Source organism: Balearica regulorum, chromosome 3 (genome assembly GCF_011004875.1).
Source record: "Balearica regulorum gibbericeps isolate bBalReg1 chromosome 3, bBalReg1.pri, whole genome shotgun sequence".
Taxonomy (NCBI): domain Eukaryota; kingdom Metazoa; phylum Chordata; class Aves; order Gruiformes; family Gruidae; genus Balearica; species Balearica regulorum.
Window position 1 is genome coordinate 73,613,806 of NC_046186.1, and position 20,148 is coordinate 73,633,953.

The 20,148-nt window shown below is 39.0% G+C and overlaps 1 protein-coding gene across 7 annotated transcripts in view; it reads right to left on the reverse strand.

Moving 5' to 3' along the window:
• Positions 1 to 20,148, reverse strand: part of GRM1 (glutamate metabotropic receptor 1) — a 189,899-nt gene that overhangs the window by 145,528 nt on the left and 24,223 nt on the right. For all 7 annotated transcript variants that reach the window (XM_075748463.1, XM_075748465.1, XM_075748460.1 and 4 more), the window contains exon 3: positions 5,037 to 5,286. In XM_075748463.1, coding sequence (XP_075604578.1) covers positions 5,037 to 5,286 — 250 coding nt within the window. The remainder of the gene's footprint in view (positions 1 to 5,036; positions 5,287 to 20,148) is intronic.

A 20,148-nucleotide genomic window follows, 5' to 3' on the forward strand; every position in this document is an offset into this window, starting at 1 on the left:
GAAAAGTAAACCTCTTGCTGCTTAAATTACTATCTTCCTATTTGCCAGTGTGCCACTTGTGTTATCTTTAGTTTAGGCTTTTGAATTACTTTGAGTTTTATCACTCAGAATACCCTCCCAAAAAAACAGCACAAGGTGTACTAGTGGTTTGGGTTATATCCTATCCATTTGGCAATGCTGGATTAAGATCAGTGTTCTTAACACCACATTTCCACTCATAGGAAGTTGGTGTAAAACACTATCATGAGCAACACTGTATGATACCTATTCCTTTTGCCAGATTTAAAAGGTTCAAACCTATCCTAGGCTAGCACAAGGCACATTTTCTTCCCCATTGACAACATACTGTTGGCTCTTACCAATTTCTTTGTAATCTCTTATGTACTTAAAAATAGCTAATCGTATCTTTTTGGAAATGGAGTTAAACACATTGGCCCTGCAAAACACTGCAGCTCCTTTGAGATAATGTGCATGTTTCTCATTGATTTTTCATAAATGTGGGGCAGCCTCTGTAGTAAATGAAGATGCTGTGCATTGGAGACAGAGTATAGAATCTTTCTTTCAGCTAGTCTAACTTAAAAGAACAGTAACATCCTTTGATGGTCATCTTTATGAAAAACATTCCAATCTACCTGCAAATTGACTGAGAATATTCTGCTGCTAATGTGTGAGCCACTGGCACCAGGGACTTATCTGGGATGAAGAAGCAGGCAGTCTTTTTAGCCAGATACGGAAGGTGGTATTTGTGATACTCATGATATTTGTGATGTCAGAACTGAATGAAAGAGAAATACCTGTCATCATGCTGTTGGTAGTGCAACCTATGCCATCTGTGGTGGGTTACCCTTAGTCAGCAACCAAATGCTCACCTAGCTGCTTATCCTACCCTCACCCAACAGGACAGGGGTAGAAAATAAGATGAAAAATCTCATGGATCAAAATAGACAGGGAGATTGCTTAGCAGTTACCATCACAAGGAAAAGCAGCTCAACTTGGGGTAAATGAATTCAATTTATTGCCAATTGAAATATATTTGGCAAGCGAGAAACAAATACACAAGTTAAAGCATCATTATTAATATTGGCTTGTAAAGGGGGGGCAGTCAGGAAAAATTTCATCACACTATGCATCCTGAAAGCTCTGTCACCCTATGCTAAAAGGGTTTTATTAGATATAGAAAAAGAACTGACTTGTCCTCTGTTATGCACGGGGTTCACAGCAGAGAATCCAACCATATCTTCACTGTCAAGTGTCCAAACTTTCAGGAGAGGTCACCCTACCAACACTTAAAATTTATAGTTCTACAATGGCCCATAGAGCAATATGAAATGAAAACCATAAAACATTGGAAAGCCTATGGAAGCAGTGCATAGCCCATTACCAAGTGTTACACTGAAAACCAGCATGTGCACTAACATATCCCTTCCTTCCTAAAGTTTCTCATACGTTTACACAAACTATTTGTGTAGGAGTTAGAGATCATCAAATAGCAAAAGAATATTTTCATTTCCAACTATTTATCTAATGTGTTTCTTCTCCAATGATCTCAGAGTAACTCTTAAAATTGGGGATTTCATTTGCGTCTTTCATTTACTTTACATTACCTGCACAGATGCCGGAAAGTCAGTTACATGCCTTGTCTTGATGCATCATCCCAAGGGATATACAGGAGATTCATCCATCTTGCAAGATTCTCACAAAACCTAATTGATGCTTATTAAGTAATATAAAACCCAGTGGCCTGCATAAACGTGATTAGACACATGATGTTAAATATCTTTCTACAGTCTCGTCACATCAAAACTAATTTCTTCTAGAAGAGCTATCACCTGAATTCCCTTAAGAATACAGTTTATTTTCTTAGTGTAATTTTTGCCTTTGGTTACTCCAATACTATTCTAATCATTGTTTTTATACAAAGCCATGATCATTTTTTGCCTTCTCCTTTCCCTTTGATTATCAGCCACCTTTTAAAGCTTTATCATCCTTAATTTCATAGGTTAATAAATTTTCTCACTGGACTCTCCACTACATTTGGACACTGTATCTATTTCAGAACATCCTCCATTCTCCCTCAGGTAGGATTGTAACCTTTTCACCTGTTCTGTCTTAATCCCAGCTTCCCTTCAGATTTAGAAATAGGAATTCCCTTTCTTCACATTAATACAACAGACTCCCACTTCCCATACCAAAGGAGACTGAACTTTTAGTTAGATCTCCAATGTGAATTTGGGAACACTTGCACAAACATGGTCCTAACTCAATGCCTGAGAAGAGTCAGCCAATCCTGGAAAAATCTCTACTATCTGACGACCTAGTCCTGACTCAATGTAACCCCTTATATAATTCCCAGTGTATCATTCCCAGATTAAACTCAAGCCAAACTTAGTTTGCAGCTCTCTTTCTGATACCTTGAACTTAGTTAAGCTAAGCTGTGCCTGTCTCCTTTGATCACTAGCAATATTGGAGATAGAGCAGGAAGAGAGCTATTTAGCCAGGTGTCCCTTTGTAAAGGCTTCCTCTTTACAGTGAGTCAGAGCAGAGCACAGAGTTGATACAGTGTGGCTGATAATAAACCTGTGGGTAAATTAAAAGCTTTGTTTAGCTCATTATTGCAAAAAGTCTTGATTTCACATTCACTCCCACTTCCCTCAATTAAAAGAATGTTCTTAAAAGGCTTTTGGTTTTTTGCTTAGCTGGGTACTTGAATAAGAAAGACAAAACAGCATGTCAGAGTAATGTTAATGCATGCCTTGGTTCCTGTTTGTATATAGATGACCAAATTCATAGCACTGCAGTTTCGCTGCAACTTACTTGTGAATAACTTTGCTAGATTTGCCATTTTTTAAAATCACTCAATTAGGAAAATTCAAAGAAAATGTCTTTTCTTTTAGTTCTGCAAGCATATATAAAACACATGCAAACCCTATAATATTTTTAATTCAACCAGCTGTTGGGCACAATCCATACTATGTGAAGCATAACCTGTTTTGCAATTGGATCAGCCCACTCAGCCCTAAAAAGGACTCTCCCATACTGAATTACCAGCATAAAAGAAGATTGTGTGAAAACCTACCTGAAAAACACATTGTGATTTCCAAAGACATTCCATCATTAGCATTTAATAGGTGACAAGTTCTGAAAAAAGCTCACAGTGATACTGTTGGGCAGATTCTGAGACAAACAATTAAACTAAATAGAGTAGCATAATGCTTGGTAAAGGCTTTTAGTACAAATTTCAAGATGAAATGTTCCACACATCCATGGAATAGGGGATCAAGTAAATGGCCTAATAGGAAACTAAGGTTTGTACCACCAAAGTACCTAGTTTTGGTACTTAATGTAGGAGACAGATTTCCTTTGGCTGTCTGTATGGCCAGTGTCAAGGGAGCACCAAAATCAGGTGAACAATAAGACCCCACTACAGAGTGACAATAATTCATGAAGGAAGCACAGCATTGCCTGAAGCTGCAAGGCATTCACAAAATAACCAGGGGTGCTGTCACCTAGACAAATTTTATTATGGTTAGTTTCTTCTGTTCACTGAAAAAACATACTTAAAACATGTCAATCCTGAAACATTCCATTATTCATTTAATATTATGCATATTGAATGATGCAGATAAAAAGCACATGCACAAACTAGAACATAATACCATTTGCAATACTGCCTTTATCTTTGTTTCATTTTGATGCTGATGGTTTTCCAAATTTGCTATATATCTTATCTACACACACTCCTAGAAATACAGTTTCTATTCTAAATAAATTGCAATCAAAGACTGCAATAAAAAAGAACAATGAAAAGAGAGTTGTTGATTGATTTCAGCTGATTACTTAGGCCAAATTAGCCATCTGACATAGAAATCATAATTGTGGATTTTGAGGAGTGACATAATCAGGGAAAGAACATTATTGTAGCACAAGGCTAAAGGAGAGCATCCCAGTCATGACAGTGACAGACACAAAGACTTTAGGGAAGAAAGGGACAAAAAGAAGTCTGATAGATCAGAATTACAACGGAATAAAAAGGCAACAGAAGCTGAGAAGGTATGGAGACAACTGTCAAAGGCCTCGAAGGAACGGTGTTTAAATGATAGATAAGAAAGAAAGAAACAAAGAGTAAATAGGAGGATTAAAAAAGACATTATCAGTCTAACAGAGAAGATGATAGAAAATGTCAGTCCTCATCATTTGAACAAGTTTAACCGAAACAGAAAATCGGACAAAGACATAGCAAAAAATCAAGGTGAAAGTCTAAGAAGCCTCAAAATAAGAATTATCACAAAAATAGAAATATGGATAGACTATGTGTCATTGAACTAAAATGATCATATTTCAGTGAGTATCTACAAAGATAAACTTTAGAAGAAAAATGCAACTGTTCTTATTTTGATAAAGACAGCCTTTGCCTATCCAATACACATCTGCACTGTTACTCTGGTAATATAAACACACACATACACGCTGGCTTGGCCATCAGCAAGTTTGATGTTTTAAAAAACAAACAAGTCTGCATATCAGTGCGCTGGCTTTCAACGGCAAAGATCAGAACAAAGCATACAACTGAAAATGCCAGGTTGCAATCATAAGACTGGAAAAAAGTTCAGGTAATCAAAACCATTTATAATTTGGGGGTTCAAATTATCAGGATATATCTTTAGTGAAACAGATGTCATGCTTCCAGATCACATTCTGAAACCAGAATTCTTCACTCTCTACTTTGGTTCTAAAAATCTGTGTATGAAATGTTCTCCTACAGTGTGCAAAAGCACAAAAACACAGTGTCTCACATCCATATAAAACAGCTAGTAATTAACATTTACTTCAGCAAAAGTTAACATGACCAATTAAGTTGGCATACATCCTTCTAATCCCCTTCCTGAGATCTGCTCTACCATCTTGCTTCTTCATTCATGAGACAAGGAAACACAGGAAAATTACAGGTAGCCTGAGTTGCACAGTTCTTAAATGAAAGGACTGCCTGCAGGATGAGAGGGAGAGGACGAGCAGAGAAGTCACCCTTGGAGCCTTACCTTCCAATTAGCAGGAACTCCCCAAGCACTCCCAGGCGCCTCATGGCGATGAGGATCCCCCTCACTGTCATTCCCTCGCAGAAGCAAACCACCACTCTAGCCTTGGGTAACCTTTCTCGCAGTTTGCGGAGCAGGCGATCAAAGCTCTTTTCCCCAGCGTTGCTGTAGATCTTGTCAGAGTGAGCAATGCAGAGGCCCTCTTGGGCAGCCAGCTCTTTGAAGGCTTCCATTCCACTTTCCCCATAATTTCCTGTTTAAAAAAAAAGTTTATATTATAAAATGCATTTAACCAATTAAGGGGCAGCTGTGATGGAAAAGGGATAGTTTTCCTCAAAAAAAAAATCAATTAGCATTAGCAGATGAAAGAGCAGGTCCACCAAAGTGAACATACTCAGAGTTCAGTGGAGCAACAAGATATCCACGTATCAGTAAGTCTTATCTATCCTGGAGACTGCAAGTTTCTTTTCTTACATTGATTTACTAGTGGATATTAAAGGCAAACAAGGGATGGATAGGTAGAAAAGAGGACAAGGACAGCTCAGACAGTAAGGATAAAGTTTTATTAACATTTCCATGGCAAAAATCACAATTCTGCTAGTCCAGGAAAGTAGTCACAGTAAAGAGAAAAGAGGATTTCATTCCAAGCCATTCTGTACCATATGCAGTCCACGCTCATAAAAATGAATGAAAGATGGATGTAAACTTAAACCATACTGATCTGGTAGCATTTTGAAAGCCACTTAGACTAATTTGACTGACCAATGTTTGTGACACTTAAAATTTAGGGTCGATGTTTCTCTTGGAATAGGAGACTTTCTATTTGTAAGAACTTTGGAAATAACTCTTCCTAATATAGAAATATTTTAGCTTTTTGGTCCAGACAATAGCAAAGCTGAATCTCAAATTCCCTTCATTTTTCTATTTATACATTTTGGAAGCCAAATCAACAGCTTTACAAAACTCAGACTGCCTTCAGCTATGGCGAAATCTCAAGTTTTCTTTGAATATTTTATGCCTGCCATGAGCACAGGATTCATGATGAACATCAATCAGGCAGGAGGAGCAGATGGATTAAAAAAATTATCTATTAACAGTAACAAGAAATGGTTCAAAAAGAGAAGCGTGAATTTTACGCTATCCACATTTGTAATATTTGCTTAATTTATTGATGGAGTAACATCAGATATGCTGTTAACTTCTAGACCCAAACCTTTTCAAGCCAGGAGTGACTGAAGAGGTCTATCTTCCCCCTTTGCAGTGATAGTTTGAAATAGCAAATTGCAATGAGGAAGACCTCTGAATCAGTCTAACTTCCTCCACTAAAAAAAAAAAAAAAAAAAAAATCACAGCTGAAAAGATGTAGCCATCAGAGAGAAAATTCAGCGAGAGGCAGTTCAGGCATTCTTTATAAATCCAACAAAAAAAAGTGCATTTTTCCAGAAACATGGATCATTTCCCACAGATCAGACACACTGTGACAGTCACAGTCTTACTAGGATGCAGCCAAACCTGCCAGGTCTAGTGTCAAACACAAAACTCAAGTCCCACAGCCTTTTGCACTGAACTGCCCTAGTTTCTCACAAATTTGCAGCACAGTGGAATGGCCTCTTTTTTCAGTCTGACTTGATGCCAGATACAGCAAGCAGGTCAGTCTGCTTTTTTGTCTGTGAGCCAGACATACTCCAGAGCAGGAGGGATGCCATGGCCCCGCACAGCTGCAGGGAGGGGGGAAGAGAGGAAGAGCTGAGCCTACTAACGCTCTCAGTCATGGGCTCTGATTTAGCTGGTCCTGTGTGGAGCCAGGAGCTGGACTCGATGATCCTTATGGGTCCCTTCCAACTCAGGACATTCTATGATTCTATGATACTGGGAACACACCACTAAGCAGTCCCCACTGTGGGCTTCGCACTGCAGCCCCGTCCAATGACCCTGCACTTGGGTAAATGATGTGGCCTCATATAGGGCTTCTTATATGTTGAGAGGGACACAGGTGGAGACATTTCCATATATTTATAGGCCATAACCAGCAGTCGCCAAGGGATTTAGGCCAGAACCTGAGACTGGGCAGTTTGAGCTGTACTGCTTTTATGACTTGCCTAAATTCCCAGACTGAAGCAGGACAGCCTCACTGATGACTTGCCATTAGCAAGCACCTTATGATTTGGAAGGAAATTAGAATATATTTCCCAATTTCATGCAACACAGACTCAATTGAAACCAGTAGGATTATTCTTAAAGTCTTACCTAAGGCAAGCCAGGGGACGAAACTCAATCTTCTTAGATATTTAGGCAGTGCATATTAGAAAATCAATATAGCAGGTTTCCTACCTAAATATTAAGGTAGGATGGGATTTTCTCATACATCAGTACAGCACCCACTCTGCTGTGTAATTCAAGTTAATGATTTCAACAAATGAAAAATTAAATCCACTTAGAATGATTTTTCCCAGCTTTACTTTTGATGGAATAACAATTACCTCAAACATATCACACCTGTACTAACAGTACAACAGCCTACCAAAATATAGGCTAAGAGGAAGTATGATTGTTGCCTATAAATCCAATAAGAATGATAAGGAGCCCAGAAGGAAAAGAAGCTAATTAAGATCAAGAACAACACTGACACAAGATCAAATAGGCAAAAAACAAGGCAGAAACAATCTGAAACTAAAAATGAAACCTTTCTAACCCTTATATGAAAGAAGCCGCGGAACAGCTTTCCAACAGCAGCACAAAGAAAGAAATCTGATGTTAGAGTGGCGCTCAGCTCACAAGAGCATTATATAACGTAGATGTCTGCAAGAGCCAGAGAAGAGACTTGATGACCCAAGACGTCCTCTCAAAGTCTGTTTGCTGTGCACCCAAAGCAAAGACAGCATGCTGCACACCTTCACCCCGCAGGGGAAAGGCTCAGGGAGCAAATGAATACATGACAGACGTTAGATACGTTGTTCAATGCACTCTGCTACTGGGGTAAGCACAATGTAAGGGCATATATAGAATAGAAAATACTAACTAATTCTCCACAACAGCCAAGAACATATGCATCTGTTCCAGCTTGCTGGGTACATCCACGTCAATCCACATGCATGCAACAGCTGAGAGGGGAAATGAAAGAAATCTGCGGAGATGGTGGTCAGGGAAGAGTTACAGCAGGGCTGTGGGCTGAGGTCTCTTTTTCCTTTGAAAGAGACATTGAAGAAAAGATCCCATCTTATCTGCAACTGCCTTTTGTTACCAGAATCAGCTGCGAAAAGCCAAAGTAATTATTATTGTGAAGCTACAAAAAACTGATTTTCAATTCTGCCCTGTACCCAAAACTAAGTGAACCAGTAACATACTTTGACACCCACAATACCCTCCTAATTTTTAACAATTTTTTCCTTATTTTTAGCTCTGTTCAACTTGTACCCTATTCAGAGAATCAGATATTTTCCTTGTATGCTTCAGGCAGTCTCTGTACAGCAATGCAAAGTTAAATTCTAACCCTATCATGGCTGCAATTTTATAAGAGAATTTTCATGACACCTCTCTCGGTGCCAAAGACAGCTTTGCTTCACCACCGTAAAAATCCTAGATAAGGCCATTCCTGAGATGGATCCACATATCTGAAGATGCTGGTGAGAACTACATGTAGTGGAAGTTATTCTTACTCATTGCATTCCATGCATTAAATATCTTAACAAAAACATTAAAATGCTGTAGCAAAAATAAAAAATGTTATATTGATCAACAGAAGATGGACAAAAGAAGAAAGTACCAAAAACTTAGCCTAATAAATTGTTCCTGTGAGACAGTAAGTATTACATTTGTGCCACAGCTACACTGGAAGTAACACTATTTACTTGTGTTAACACTTGAGCAGTGTGGGGAGCAGAACCCATGAGCTCCATCTAAAAGGTTTATACTCTTCTTTTTATTACAGCTGTGTCCTAGTTTCAGCTGAGAGGGTTAATTTTCAGCCACGACAAGCTGTTTGGCAAATTTACCCCCATTCTTTTTGTCAAGAGAACCATTTATTTTTCAATTATGAAATGGAGCAGAAATGTGGCCTCAGCAATGAGGCGCTTATGAGAATCCTGGAGATCATCTTCTTGAGAGATGCACAGAGCAGCTGTGTGGGTCTTCCCAAGCCACATGACAGAAAGTGCTGTGTTTTCAGGGGACTTATAACCAAAAGAGTGTGTCCTGCATAAATCAATGTCTGATTTCATTCAAAGATAGGGATTATTTGTTGGGTAGCATAAGGACATATGGATCATTCGTATTTGTGCCGCAGAGAACATCCTCTTGAAATACAGGCTAGCACCTGTTTAAAAAAATGTTAAAGAGAAAGAAAACCATAACGCTGAAGAGGAAGACTGAAACTGTTCTCTCTCTCTCTCTGCTTTCAGTGTCAATAGAAAATATCAACTACTTCTTTTAGAGACCCCTTTAGAGACACACGTACAAAAACAAGAACAAAAACCCACAGCAGAGGACTGTGCCTGGAAGAACGTTCCAATGCACTTAAATAACAAAAGGTACAGAGCAAGACACACTTCACCTACCTGGGCCATGAACAATACCCTCAGGTGAGGTCACCTATTCTTTGCCATTATGGGCTTATTTGCTGCATTTATTCCTCTAAACAGCAGCTGTAAGCACAGTCTAGATAAAATCTGAAAACAAAAAAATATACCCTGCAAACACACAGCGAAGGAAGCTCACCAATAAGGCAACCACAAAATCTAGCTTCACAGCAGGGTACTACAGAGGCAAGTCATACTGCAGAAAGGTGCCCCTTTTTACAAATAAAAAGTGAGAAACTATTCCCTGTCCTTTTCTTTCCTCTCTTAACATTATGATCTGTTTGTTCACCTCTCCCAAGCTTGTAGATACACTGCTGGAGGTATGAAGTTTGTTTCAGTGTTCAGTATTGATTCACTATAAAACATCTCTTTTCCTCACCTAATTAACTGCTTTTTGACAAGGAGAAAATAAGAAGAAAACAAGAGCACTGCATGACATAACAGCAAGAAACACTCAAAAGCTTCTCTACTGCAAAGGCAGATTATTTGGGAAGAGCAGAGCAAGGACATGATCTGATTATTAAGTTACTTCCTGATACGTTGCAATAACCAATTTGTAAAAACTAGTGGTAATATTAAATATGCAGTAACTGTACAGTGGTCAAATAGAAGTCTGAGAAGACTGGAAGGTTTTGGACCACTGAATACAAAAAAAAAAAAAAGAAAAAAGGCAAAAAAAGAGCGCCAGTTTTCTCTCCTATAACATCCTGTGTTTCCCTGTGCCTCAAGGGCATCTTTGAATAGGGTAAGTTAATAAGAAAATGATTGAGTTATCTCGTTTTAATGTATTTCTTATCAGTTGAACCATATTAAATAATCATGTGCGTAGTCTGAGTCCATTGCAAGCTAAAATTAAAAAGTTCAACCATTAGATGTAAATTAGTACATTAGTAACAGGTTGGGAACACATACATAATCAGCTGATGTGTCTCAGATGACAAGCAGTCACTTTCTAAACTGTAATAATTCAACCACTGACATGCATTTGTCCACAGCTTTGATTGGGAGAGTTACAAATAAAAGCCAAAGTCTACCTTTATTCCCTGACAAAAAATGAAGAATTGTAGAAACAGATCTGCTCCTGTGTGTTGTTTTGGTATATCCCAAGCATAAATACTACACTTATAGAAAGCAGTTCTGTTGGCACATGGCTTCCAGGACCATTGAACTGACACTGTCCCTCCTCTGCCAGACTTCTCTGTCACTGTGTAAAGGGCAAAGATCAAATACTTTCATGTTTGCTGAGAATATCTTTTACAAGGCTAAAAGCACATCAATGTCAAGAGGAGCTGCATTTTACCAGTTATCAGTTATTACAAATAGGATTTGTGTTTCCTTTTTCAGTGAGCCCTCTTCACTTAATGTTGACTTTGCCACCTAAAGCCCTTTACCACACAGTCTCCTTTCAGAGTTCAGACAGCTTTCTCAACATCATTATCTTTCTTCACTGAGTATCTCTCACCTCAGGTGTTTTTAAGGGACAACTTCAAATCAGGCAAGTTAGGCTATGAGAGCACTTCACAAACTCTAAAGGACTGGCCACTTTACAATAAGAAGAATTCTGCATGGACACAAACTCCAGTTCTGATATCAGTCAGGACAAAACAGTGGAGAAAATGCCAAAAGAAAAACTCCACTAGACCTAAAATCCCATTCTAATTGCAAAGCTTAGAATAAAATAAGAGGTAGAGTTTTCTTTTTAAGTAGTTTGCAGATAAATGAGCAAAAAACCCCAAACTGCTTCACAATGAAGGCTGAAGTAGCTATTTTAATTTCTCAAAGTAGAACAGCTGTAAAGAAGAGAGAAATAAGTCCTTCCAGCATTGACCCCTAAGGACATGTTAATACAGGTTTAATGTCACAGATGCTCACTGCAGGTATTTCTCTCCTGGAGACCAGCTGGATTGCCCACTGCTCCCTGTTGCTCAGATCAGGTCAAGCTACCCAGCTTCTCATGTCTAAAGTTGCTTTAAACCTGCTACCACCCATAGGTATCAGAGACCTCCTTACCCCCACCAGCTTACCTCCCAGGCCAACTCAAGGCTCTGTAGAAGTCAGCATTTCCCTGGTTATTTTTCTTTGACCGTGCTAGAGAGATTTTGTGTTGGGTGGAGGCCTCACTGTCCTTTAATCATTAAGAGGGCAACTCATTATTAGAAACTGAAATAACAGCATATACACTCTCTGTTCTTTTAAACTATCTTAGCAAAGTTTTCTGCGTTCACCACAGATTTCAAAGCAACTGCACTTTAGCCTGACAAAAGCCAGGATGTGTTAAATGAATGGAGCCATCTTTAGTACACTTCAGACCTCTGCCATCTGTGCTTACAGCCTATTTTCTTCAGAATTTAAGACTTTTCTAGAAATGCAAAACATGAGCTGTTGAGACCAGACTAGTCTTTTCATTTTCTAAAGTCAAGTAAAACCAAATACAATGGAGAAAAAAACAGAAGATGAAAGGGTGGAGTTAGATGATTACTATTGCCGTAAAACAATACAGTATTCCTATCATAGTACAAGTTTTCAGAGAGATTAAACTATACTTCAGATAAGAAAATCTGCATGATTTTAGTAAATGCAAAGTTACCTTCTGTCATTCATTACAAATTTTGCATATTCTGCCAAGAGTTCACCATAGTGATGTATTATCTCAGTAAAGATGACCCAAACATAAGTAAAACTCTGCTACTGGATACTGCAGTAGCATTTAAGCTTTCACCCTGAATGAGGCAGGTGCATCATCTTGAACACCTAATTGATACTCTTGTCAGAAATACAAGCACAGGTGAAGTCAGTCCTGAAGTAATGAGAGTATTAGTCCTAAATTGTACTTCCCTAAGAAGAGAAATGCCAAAATGTGGTCTGATGCCAATATTTTTTTCCTAAATGTATTCAAAGACTACACTCAGTGCTTATTTATTATGTGTCTAACAAGGAGCTTTAGAGATTTATTTATATTCTAATATGGAACCGTTTCAGCTCCACCCTGGCTGACATACGGTACTTGTATGAATTTACTTGGTGAACTTAGTCTTTCTGTTCCTGACTTATCATGCACAAGTAAATAGCTGCCAGTTTTCTTCAAAATGTATTAAAAATTGGTTAAACAATGGGTCACAGATGTTTTCTGTTTCTTGATGAGACTGGAGAAAGTAAACATAAGAATAGTTTCAACCGTCTCTATTTTTTTTTAAAGCTTGCTTTGATTATAGTTAGTAAAATAATTTACAAAAATAGTTACAGAAAGGATACCCAAAAGGGACATCGAAGTAGGAGAACGATATTCTCTTTTCTTTTTTTTCTAATGTGAGCAGACATTTCAAAAAGGAGGAATGAAGAATGAAGCACAAGATTTAAAACATCGATGCCAACCTTGAGCAATTAAAAATCACACGCGCTTGTACCTTACTAAGAATAAAAGTTTGAACCTAATGGATTGAATGGACATTTAAAAACATATTTCCATGGCTTATCTGGTTTCTGAACCTGAGGGCACAAAGAGATCACAGTTTCTGACCTTTCCCCACAATTTTTAACTTTAAAAATTCAAAAAATTAAAAATAATTATTTTTATTTTTGTGAACCTATCCTATCTGATACTCACAAATCATATGTTTTCATGGGCTGTAACTTAGAAGGGCAAACATCATGAGATACTCCATAAAGAGTCAGCAAGACTATGAACATTTCCCAATAACCTACATTATCAATGGCTTTAGGAGGTATCTGGAAAGTATATTGGAAATGAGATTACTTTTTGAAGTGTATTTTCTACTCATTCTCTCATTAGAGAGAAGTTAGCACTGAGTACTATTCCCACTGAAGTCAGTGGCTACACTATCAGATGTTTATTAATTTTTAAGAAGGCCAAATGAACTGCTAAATTTTATTCCTTACTGTCTGTTAACACACATCATTGAAACAAATGTCCAAAAAGCTATTGACCTGAACTATAACTCCAGAGCTGAATGAATGTTCACGGCCTTTTGGGCAATTTTGGCTTATATATGGTTTTTAGACACCAATATTTTCTGTTTATGTGAGCCACAGCTCTAGATGTGAATTATATGAGGTTTGGAATAACATCTAAGTAATAAATCTTAGTCTTCTGTCTAAAAAACTATACCTAATCATAGCTTATCCATCACCAGAGAAACTGTTCATCTAAATGGAATAAACTTCTTGGTTTTGTTGAAAAAGAGAAGATAGACTTTTTGATGTATGCTTTATCAAATCCCTGGATAGCGTAATCTTATTCAGAGGAAAATTATGTTATTTTAGAAAGCATTGTGTTTTAATTTAAACATGTTTAAGAAAGATAGTGGCTGTTTTGCCTTACATGTCCATTAAAGAATTTGATGAAAATAAATATAATTTCCTAATATTATCTGAATTGTCCACCCTCACTCACAGCCTACTTTTGATTTTGACTATTATGACCAATCATCTGTAATCAATTATATTAACACAGCTGGAAGAAACCCAGAATAACATATTAAAAATTCTGCCTCTTGGATTGATAGAAGGAAAAAAAAAAAAAAGCAAGCCAGAAAGTTTTAGATACTGAGTCTGAAAGCTAGAGATAAGAAGCAAAAAGACATTTTTTAACAATTTAAGAACAAGGCCTAACAAGAGACAACTGGAATGCAGAAGCAAAAAATAAAAAAGTATCTAAACAGATAAAATAAAAAATATCTAAGCAGATGTCTTTTGTTTTTACAGAATCGACATTTTCAAAAAGATTTAATTTAACTTTATAAATATACTTTCAGTAACACTCCCCCCTCCAAAAAGCATTTAGTGAAAATATTTCCAATCACCCCTAAGCTGAAGTCCCAGTTCTGCAAACACTGTCACAGATGGTGACTTGAATACTCATAGTGATGCTTTAAAAGACTTACAGCAGAGAAGTTAAATACATAGCACAAGTGTTTGTAGGATTTGAGACTGAAAGAAATATTTTTTTAAAAAAACTCAAATCCTAATTTTGAACAGTTCTCCTAATGATAAAGTTGAGGTGAGATATTCATGCAAGCATTTCCAACTGAGTTCATAATCTCAAGGATTAACACAATATAAATGTTTGAATTACACAATATTAAAAGGCTATCTGATGCTGATTGGTGAAACGTTTGAAATGCCTTTCCCTATCTGCAGATGAAAAGGTGACTTAATACTGAGAATCCAGGCAGAGCTAGTACAGGAAATGAATGTAAAATCTGGATTACCACAAAGAACAAATTATTAGTTTACTTCGCATAGCTCCCATAAAGGTAATATAAAAGAGTGAACTTTAGAAGGGCAGTCTTGTAAGATAGGAAAAACTGGCTAAATACAAGTAGGACAAGATGATAAGCCTGAAAACATGAGATATTGTAAAGCACTCAAAAACACTACTTGTTAATTAAGAGCAAAATGAACAGTTCATCTTCTCTTCTCTGAATTGCCATTAAACTACAGAAGCACAAACTGGGACTGAGCATAGATATTGAGTTAGCTAAGCCCTAAAAGAACAAAACTGTTACAACTGTCGCAAAACTGACAATAAACTCTTGCACTGACTCTAACACACTTTTCACTTTCACATCAGAAATCCCTACCTTCCCTCCCCCAGTACGTCTCTCCCAGGTTTCCCTAGCTGGTAAGGAAAGGTTTTGAAGAAGAGTTACCCGAAGGCAACTTGGAACAAATAGTAAAATGACTCAGCCATTATCTGACCTCGGCAGCCGGGAGCAACTGACCACCCGTCAGCGCGTTGCATGCTGACCAAGAAGCGCAGCAGTTCGGCGTCTGTATGGCTTTGCCAGGCTCTGCTCCAGCAACGCCGCCTCAGACCCCCAAGTTCCCCGGCACCTGCACCCGCACCCGGGAGCACTCCCAGATCACCTCCGCGCTCTCGGGACCGAATGGGGGAGGCCTTCAGGGTGAGAGGCCCCTGTGGCATTCCTGGCAGGGTTCTTCGTGCGTTGGGCGTCCTTGGGAGATCTATGCAATGCTGCTATGCAAACTTGTAAAATGCCTCACTGGAAGGAGAAAAGAAGGACCCTTTGCTGGGCGAAGAAACAGAAGAAAGGACAATTCATGGACAAAGACAAGAAGATTTTTTTTTCCCCAGACATTGCAATTTTGCTTTATCCACACCCACAGCCCTGTGGCTTGCAGACAGCTCCTGAGGAATGACATCTGGGTGCTAACAAGTTGTACGGTCATCCAGAAGGTCCTGTCAGCCTCCTGTCCCCAGCTCGAAACAATCTGAACCCAAGCACATCATCCCAGAATGGCTTCAGCTGCTCGGCCCTCAAACAGCCGCTCCCGGAAAGACATGCTGGGGGAAGAGAACAGCACGCTGCTGAGGGCCCGGGAAATAACCACAGCCCCCTGGCAGCACCAGGGAAGACGGGGACACCACCCTGTCTTTTCCCAAATAGCACCTGTGAGGGCCAAAGCACTCAGAGAAATGAGGCACCAGTGAAGCGGGCAGGCAGAGAGGGAACTGGCGACAGGCCCTGGAGGCAAGGCAGAGCCAGCAGAGCAGGGGTGCAGGCCCTGCAAGGCAGGAGCCGGCGCCCTGGCAGCTTGGCTGCCCTAGCTCCCAGAGATGGCTGCCGGCAGGGCAGGCATCTCTGCCAGGCCGTGTCCAGTTTATTGACATGGGAACTCAGGTTGAGGGGGAAAAGGGGAGAGACGGGAGGGTATGGGGAGGCGGGTGACCCCAGATGGTGGGATGGCAGGTGGGAAATGGGAGGACATATATAGAGCACATCCAAATAGAGCAGCTACTGAGGGCAAGACAGCTATGCTTATAGACTCTGCTGCATTCAAGCTCTCCAGGAATATCATAATTAACTGCTGTCAAAGCAGGCTGTGAGATGGCAGGCTGTGAGATGGCAGACTGTGAGGCAGATTTGGGTGACCTACCAGCCTCGGCTTTGGCGCTGTGCTGGCAGAACAGAAGCAAGGCTTTCAGCCTTGACAGCAGCTGAAGGGCAGCACTGAAATGGCTAGCTCTGATCTCACAGCCGTGTGTGCAAGGAAAAATCTGTCTGCAGTCATGCAGATGTGAACTTCTTGGTAAAAATATTACAGGGGACTGCTCAGCCAGTCTGCATGGTTGCTCCAGCACTGCGAGACAGCGCAGCCCCGCCATGTGCCAGGGTTTTTGATGAGGGTCTCCATCAAGGGTGTAGAGGAGTGATGGGGCTTTTCAGGGTGTTCTACATTTCTGCCTTGACTGAATCAATCAATGACTACATGGATGCCTCTTGATCTTGTGACAGTGAGTGTGGTAGATCAGTTTGTGCACTAAAATACTCCATACATTCCTCTCCAGCAACAAGATCTACTCTTAACAAAGAGGAGTACAGCAGTTCAACAGATGTACTTCTACAGCTGGGAGTGTTACAAAATCAGTCCCTGAATTCCTGACCAGGCACCACGGAGTATGATCCAAAAGCACAAGACACTAAAATTCCTATTTGGCGTTGTATAACCTCGCATCACTAACATGCTTCTGGTATGAAATAACATAATGTTCTGTGACAAGATGTAAGCAACATACAGTGAGAAATACTGAATCTTTCAGACACATAGAATTTTTTCAGGCCAGATATCATCTGCTTCTTGTACCTAATCCAAATACAATTGACTGAATTGGTGCTGATACCAAAAAATGTGAGATCCAAAAATAAACAATTTTTCAGTTTCTCATTATACTGGACAATTTAATTTCTTTCTTTTTTCTTTTTCTTTTTTTTTTTTTTTTTTACAGATGGGCTGAAAAGTTAATTTTCTCTTTTCTGCATTTCCATTAAGCTTCAGAAGCACAAATTGGTATTAAGTATAGGTGTTAAGTAGGCCAAGTGTTAAAAGAACAAAATAAAACAGTGAAGTTATTTTTGACAGCAAGCTCGTAAAAGGTTCATAAAAGTGTTAAATAGCTGGAGAGGAGGAATGGGTCTTCTTAGAGAAAAAAATCAGCAGTGCAGAGGTCACTGTAAATCCTGTATACCACTGAGGTCTCGCATAAACTCTTTGTCTCTCCAACAAAGCATTTCCAACACTTAAGTGAAGACCCAGTAGTCCTTTGTACCAGTCCCACATAATCTCCTTTCCTCCACAGTAAGCAAGATATTTAAGTTAGACCTGATGAATGTTAGTACAGGACCAAGATTTCACCAAGAGAACATAGAAAACCTTGACACTTCCCATACTTTTGTAGAAAGAAGCTGATGATTCTTCTTAAGACATAACTAAGAGATATACCAGTCACATACCGCTTTGGATGCCACTGGTATGTCCCTTTCATTAATTTTAAATCTTTTCTTTCTTAGCACTATTTTTCATGCAACTGAATAGTTTGTTTGTATGGTTTGCATGCACTTGCCTATTTGAGAAGTTGATCATAATGCGGTGATCCTACAGGGCACCTTTAAGTAAACGAGATTTGCTTTAGCCTATTTTGAAGAGCCCTCTCCTCTTAGACACTATGATTAGATTGGATCAAACAAGTGATGTTTCTGTAAGTGAGTATGTGATTGTATACAGAGATTGGAATAGGGAAGTTCAGGGCATCTGTGAGTCTGCAGAGATACTCAGGGACTAGCAAATCCCACCTACATGCTAGCGGAATTAGATGGCGCAGAAAGTGTTTAGCTGTTTCATTATCAGCAGGACTTTTCTGTTTCTAAAATGTTGCTATATTTTTCGCTATCCATGTGTTCAATAAATAGTAACTGTTTTTATTTAAAACATGGTCTGAATGTAATTTTTTCTCTATCTTTTTTGAAACTGTTTGGCGCCTCAGAAGGTAATATTTAAATTAGCCACTGCTCATTTCCTTTGGTGCCATCAGGATCCAGCACAAGATTTCTTGGTTGCATGGACAAAATATCAACGGGGAAGGGAGGGAGAAAAGACTGCTAGTGATAAATAAAATCATACACAAACTGCTGTAACAAATTTCAGTGTATTTGCTTTATGGACTCAGGTCAACCCCCCCGAGGATGCTTACCTAGAGGAATAAGGAGATAAGAAGTTCCCTCATGTATGCAATATGCACAACTTCCATGAGCAATGCCAAGCAACTCATTCCAAGCTGTTTCTCTCCGGTATGGACAGAGAGTGAAAGGTGCCTGCCAAGGACTGTCTGGCCCTGACTCTATTCTGTTAATACAATCGCCTCCCTTCTACTGTCCCTGCAGCCCACACAAGGGGGGTTGGTTGTGGTTTTGATGCATCTGGAGAGGGTGAGTACAAATGCAGAAGGCTGCTCTTGAAATGTCAGCCTCATGACAAGAATTACTGGCATAACAATGAGCAAGCTCATTCCTTCAAAATCTTTGGCAACAAAGAACCTGAAAATCACGGACAGAATTTCTATGAACATATATATCTTTTGGACATTTGTTAGACTTTTCTACAGTCCTTCCTCCTTCATAACAACATTTAGGTTTTTTTATTTTATATGTATGAGATTTTGTGTCTAAGATTAGTTTTGTCCTTAAAAACATCTCCCACATTGCTATGGTATTTTCAAAGGAACTACAATCTTATCATATACATCTGTCCAGGTTTTAATATAATCAGAAAAGCATATGGTTATGCATATTAACATATTATGAGAAGGAGACGCTTTAGGCAGACCTCAATTATCAGCTTTATTAACTTGACTATTTATATGCTGTTGGAAAGCCCGCTAAATGATACAGTGAACGCCAAAATCTATTCTGTTTTGAGGATGTGAATTTCACTGATTGAATCAAGAGTTATGTGCATACACAAGTGCACAAACAGACACTTAGGACTTATATTTTTGACATTTTAAAAAATGGTCTTGAAACTTGATGCAGAGAAAGGCCAAGGGATTAAAGTTGTTTAAATTTGGAGATTTCAATAAATACCAGCAACACTTGTCTTCTAACTTTTGCCTTTCTTGGTTCCAACATTCCTCTATATATTCTTTGGGTGCTTGTTTTCTGCACAGAGACAAGGAGATTGTGTTGCCAGGATAGTTACAGCAGTGCAGAGGGGCCATGTTTAGAAGCAAAGTTGACAAGGCATGCTTATAGGCTTTTGGAAGCCTAAGAGAGAAACTGATTAGCTCTTCTGAGATAAAAAACCACTAAACCACTAAAATAGGGAGTGGGAAAATCTATGAGCAGTATAAAAAACCCCTGAAATCATTACTGAACTCTGGAGGACCATCAAGTACAACTCATGGAACAGCCACCACAAGATTACCAAGGAATCAGAAAAGACAAATGGCCCCGCAAGAAGCTTTTGAAGTCTGCTAAAGGTCAGTTGAATTGAAAGGTATATCATAGTATTCTTTTCTTCTGATCCCTGAAAAGGCTTTATTTTGGCTGATGACTGTTGGTATAGTATTTTTGCATAAGGATTTCCATTTTCAGCTAAGTAGTTTGCCTGCCCTAATCTTAGGTCAATGCTTTTTGAGAAATTCCAAGCTCTTATTAACTTAAAACCAAACTTTTAAATGGTGCCCCTTTAAAAAATGTCTGAAATTATCTGTACTGAATTTCTAT